General features: G+C 37.0%; 1 protein-coding gene across 1 annotated transcript; it reads left to right on the top strand.

Moving 5' to 3' along the window:
* Nucleotides 1-2271: 2271 nt before the first annotated feature.
* Nucleotides 2272-2812, top strand: LOC143429924 (uncharacterized). Its single transcript, XM_076905778.1, has 2 exons — nt 2272-2361; nt 2441-2812. Exons 1-2 carry the CDS (start codon nt 2272-2274, stop codon nt 2810-2812), a joined length of 462 nt encoding a protein of 153 aa, XP_076761893.1.
* The last annotated feature ends 2966 nt before the right edge of the window (nt 2813-5778 follow it).

Here is a 5778-nt window from a genome sequence, read left to right as displayed (position 1 = left end):
AATAATGCTCATCTCCTACAGTTTTAACGAATGTCATATCTACAACTTTATGCAACGTTCTTTAGTTCGAAACTGAGTACGTATCACAGGAGAAGAGTTCTAATGCTCCACACAATGCCATAGCTTATCTCAGTTAAATATTACAAAGTAAATAATCTGTATTGTTCTATGCATTGTATTAAGCTTATCTGCTTCTACACATCAAGAGAATGTGTATTCTACATTTTCATGTAACGGGATGGCGCTTCATAGTGCCAGCAAGAAACAGAAGTGGACTTCTAATACTCTATGGAATGCAATGGTATATCTCATTTCAATGATTCAAAGTAAGTAAACTGTAATCTTCTATGCATAGCATTGTGTCGGTCTGTTTCCACGTTTTAAAAGAATGTCAATTCTACAGTTCTATGCAACTAGTTGTTTCTTCGTACTGTCTGCGTATAAAAACAATAGGCTTCTACTGCTCCATGATATGCGATGTCGCATCTCATTTCAACGTTTCAAAGCAAATTAAGCTGTAATCCTCCATGCATGGCAGTATGCCTGGCTGCTTCTACGCTTTAAAAGAATGTGAATACTACTGTTCTATGCAACTAGATGGTGCTTCATAGTGTTTGCGTGTAAAATCAATACACTTATACTGAGCCATGCAATGCGATGGCGCAGCTTATATCCAAAAGTAAATAGATAATATCAAGCGCAGTTTATATCAAAGTAAATAGATAATATCATAATATTAAAAAAATATAGCGTAAGGTGCGCCATTACATTGTTTGCAGAATTGGGGCTCCATTTCTTTTACAACGCAGATACAATGAAGCGCCATCACGTTGTATGGAACTGTAGAATTCACGTTCTTTTGCATTGTAAAAGCAGATAAGCATAATGCTATGCATAGAGGACTACAGTATACTTTCTTTGAAACACTGAAATGTGATGCGACATCGCAGTTTATGGAGCAGTAGCAGTCTATTTCTTTGACACGCAGGCATTATAAAACACCATTCCGTTGCGTAGATCTGTAGAATTCACATTGCATTGAAGTGTAGAATAGATAAGCATAATGCTATGTATGGAAAGCTATGTAAGAAGGCTACAGCTTACTTACCTTCAAACTTTGGAATGAGATGCCCCATCGTATTGCATGGAGCATTAGAACTCTATTGCTTTGAGACGCAGATACTATGGAGCGCTATCCCGTTGCATAGAATTGTATCACTCTCAATCCTTTGAAATGCAGCAGCAGATAAGCATAATTTTATGGACAGAAGGTTACACCATACTTAATTTGAAACGCTGAAATGAGGTGCGTCATCGCATTATATCACTTTCACAACCAGTGACACTAACGTGGTGCCATTGGCAGGCCAGACGTTGTTTGTCAGTGACACTCAAGTGGTGTCATTGATGTACCTGTCGTTATTTGCCGGTAACGCTCACATGGTGCCATTGATAGGCCAGTCGCTATTTGCCGGTGACTTCCACGTGGTACCATTGACAAGCTAATTGCAAAACTTTTTAGAATGTCAGATTCTTAACTGATACAAAATTATATTACGTAAAACCTTTTGACTACTGAAGAGTTTATTTTGAATCGCTTCGGTGGGACTGAATACTATCGCTAGGGACTGAATACTTTTTCACGAAATGCATTTTAATTTTTGCTTATTGATAGGCAACAAGGTATGTTAATTTAAATGTTATAATTTCAGTAGCATTGTGAAGATATTCCCTAATAATAATGGATTACTAAGGAGAGAATCGTTTAGTAGATAATTACGATGTACTTTTTGATGTTCTTAGCGATTGTGATTTCGAAGAGAGAAATGACAGTGACACAGAGTCAGTAGATTCCGATATCAGTGTCGGAGTGCGAAAAAGACGACGGGTCATGCCTTTGCTGAGTTATTCTCAAGAAAGCGACGAAGAAATGCATTCATACTGGACAGAAGTTGAATAATAATGAAACTTTTATAGGTACTCCAGGTCCTACTGTGTTTCCAATAAATACAAGTATGATCGATGATTTCGCAGAAATGTTTACTGGAAACGACTTATTTGAATTTATTGCCACGGAAACAAACAGGTACCACACACATAATTGTGGCAAGTATAAACAGCAAAAAAAGTATCAAATTGCTCGATGTAACAATAGCATAGCTGAAAAAGTGGTTTGCACTAATAATTATAATGAGACTTGTAAAAGAACCAAGAGTGGATGATTACTGGTCCACAAACTCACTGAGAGAGACTCCAATATTTTCCAAGACAATGAGTCGTAATAGATTCAGACAAATATTGACACACATTCATTTTGCAAACAATGCTAACATGCCTCCCGATGGTAACCAACTCTCCAAAGTACAATATATAATCGACAATTTCTCCAAAAAATTTGAAAAAAATTTCAATCCTTCATAAAGCATTTGTATTGACGAAGGTATGGTACGGAAGGCTTATGCTTAAAACTTATAATCCATCCAAAATTAAGAAATATGGTATTCTTATCCGAATGCTATGCGATTCTGCTACTGGATATATTTCGAGTTTTAAACTTTATTGTGGCATTGGACAAAGTTTAAACATCACAATAATGGAATTATTGAGACGTCCCTTTAGAAAATGGCACCATCTCTATATGTATAATCTGTACAATGGTGTTGCCCTCGCAAAAGAACTACTTTTGAAACAAGTCCGAGTGTGTGGAACAATAAGGCTTGATGGAGGACTACCAGATTCCTTAAAAAATGCGAAATTGAAAAATCAGTACCTTTGTTTAAACGACAAGGGGAAATACTTTTGCAGTTCGTAGAAAGCGTTGAAAAACAGAGTTGTCCAAATGATATCTACAATTCACAATGCTGAATTTGTGAACATTGGAAAGATTTGTAGAAAAACTGGCCGACCGATTCCAAAACCTCCATGTATTTTTTATTATAATCAGCATATGAATAGAATGGACTGAACTGATCAATATTTAAGCTGTTGCCCCATATTCAGAAAGACTCCAAAGTGGTCTGAAACGGTTGCATTGTTTCTTTTTAACTGCAGTTTGTTCAATGCGTTTAAAGTACATAGACACATGAACGTAAGTTGTGGTAAAACTCTGGCATTTCGTGACTTCCTGCTGCATATAGCAAGATATTGGATACAAGATACAGAGACACCGAAGGGAATTTTGAAAATCCTACAACATTGACTCATCATCATGATCCAATTCGCAGACTGTCAGCTAAAATACCACCAATTGATCGCAATATCTCCAAATAATGAACGTAAAAGAAGAAGAAGCCACGTATGCTATTTACATTGTATTAGAAAAACCACAAGATTAATGTACAAAACTTGCAACGTTACATTACACTTGGGGAACTGTTTTGCTACTTCTCATCAAATAAAGAAATATTAAATGTATGCGAAATTTAATTAGATGGAGTTATTTTATAAAAAGCAGTTAAGTTTATAAAGCTGTTATGAATTTTTTTTACATTTCTACGTTTTAATAATTATCACATAAAGGAATAAATATTGTTGTATAATAATGTTGTATAATAATGAGATGCGATGCTATGCATAGAAGATTATAGTTTACTTACTTTCAAACGTTGAATTCAGTTGCGCTATCGCATTGCATGGAGCATTAGATCTGCAGCTTTAACAGGTAGACACTATGAAGTCCCTTCCTGTTGCACGAAACAAGCATAGAATTATGCTTATTTGCTTCTCTACGCTTCCATAGAATAAAGCTCTGCGCAACAGGAATGGGCTTCATATTGCCTACGTGACTCTGTAGTACAGTTCTAATGCCCCATGCAATGCAATGTCGAATCTCATGTCATTGCTTCAAATTAAGTAAGCTGTTATCTTTTAAACATAGTATTACACTTATCTGCTTCTACACTTCAAAATAGTGTATACTCTATAGTTTCTTGATACGGGAGGGCGCTTCATAATGTCTGCGAGTCAAAGCAACGGAATTCTAATGCTCCATACTACGTGATGGCGTATCCCATTTCAAAGTTTTAAAGTCAGATAATAGTGTAGAATTCACATACATTTAAAGTGTAAAAGCAGGTAAGCCTAATGCTATGCATAAAAGATTACAGATTGCTTACTTTGGAACGTTGAAATGAGATGCGCCAACGCCTTACATGGACACCATCGCTCTGACCCGCAGACACTATGAAGCGCCACCCCGCTGCATGTAACTGAACTAACATTCATTTGAAGTGTATAGGCTGATAAGTATTACAGCTCACAATTCTAGAAATTGTAGAAAACATATAATTTGAGGTATAGTAGTAGATAAGCATAATGCGCTGCATAGGGCATTCCAACTTGCTTACTTTGAGAAATTGAAATAAGATATGCCATTCCATGCATGGAGCATACGATATATATCGTTTGGACTCGTAGACAATATGAAGCACAACCTCGTTCAAGGAACTATAAAATTGACATTCCTTTTTGGTGTAGAAGCAGACAAGCATAACGCGATGCATAGAACATTACAGCTTATTCACTCTGAATCGGTGAAATAATATGACATCTCGATGCGTAAAACATTAGAACCCTATTACTTTAACACACGGACATGATGAAACGCCAACCTGTTACAAGCAACTGTAGATATCGTATTCTTTTGCAGCGTATAGGGAGATATGCATAATGCGACGCATAGATCGTTACAACCTACTTACTTGGATGCGTTGGAGCGATATGCGCCATCGCAATGCATAAAGCATTAGAACTCTGTTGATATGAAATTCAGACAATATGAAATGCCATTCCGTTAAAAGCTACTGTAGGATTCACACTTTTTTGAAGCGTAGAAACAGATATGCATAATGTGATGCATAGAACATTCCAACCCACTTACTTTGAATCGGTGAAATTTTATGTGACATCGCGATGCAGAAAGCAGTGGAACTGCATTGCTTGTAACTACAGACACTATGAAGTGCAATTCCCTTGCAAGTAACTGTGGGAATTATATTCTTCTGAAGCGTAGAAGCTGTAATGCATAATGCGATGCGTAGTGTGACGTCAGGTGTACCACCTGCTACCCTCTTAAGCCACCAACAGCTTCACGCTCCTAAACTACAAGTGGTCCGTAGCCACAAATCATAGGCTCTCTTACACCACAGCCTTCGGTCATCACTTCGCTCGCACACATATAGCGATTCACCGTCTCTCTCTCACCAATTCATTCCAGAATTTCGCCTTTCAATGTACTCGCGTATTTATGATTTATATTAATTCCTCGCAGTTTCCCATAAGCATATTAATTCCTCTGAATCCGCTATTTCCCGCATGCATACTAATTTTACAAATTATACTAAATCTGCCGTTTTCTGCATGCATACTAACTCTACCTAATTACTATTGTAAATCCTCTGTATCCAGTCCAAAATGACTGCCTTCTAATCCTGCTATATAATACGCAAGTATCAATACTAAATCCACTGAATCTTGCACTCCAAATTCTATAAATCCTCGCGTACATGTCTACAATATAATCTATCGCGTACAAATAAAACAAATGTCACAGAGCCAGAAGCACTGTTTCCCACGACAAAATTCCACTATCACCGCACAGTTCTAAACAATTCATCCAAACGTAATAAATCCTCCAATGATAACGTCGAAAATTCCACTAATTTTTTTTCAAACACTAACAATAATGCACAGCGTAGCATAAACAGCCGCATGTCAGATAGAGGAAATAGATCGTTCCCTAGAAACGAATCCGCGCAGACACTCGAACGAAACTCGGAT

This window comes from Xylocopa sonorina, chromosome 12 (genome assembly GCF_050948175.1).
Source record: "Xylocopa sonorina isolate GNS202 chromosome 12, iyXylSono1_principal, whole genome shotgun sequence".
In the NCBI taxonomy this organism is placed as follows: Eukaryota; Metazoa; Arthropoda; class Insecta; order Hymenoptera; family Apidae; genus Xylocopa; species Xylocopa sonorina.
The sequence above is the reverse complement of the archived record's forward strand: the minus strand, read 5'-3'. Positions and strand labels throughout refer to the sequence as shown.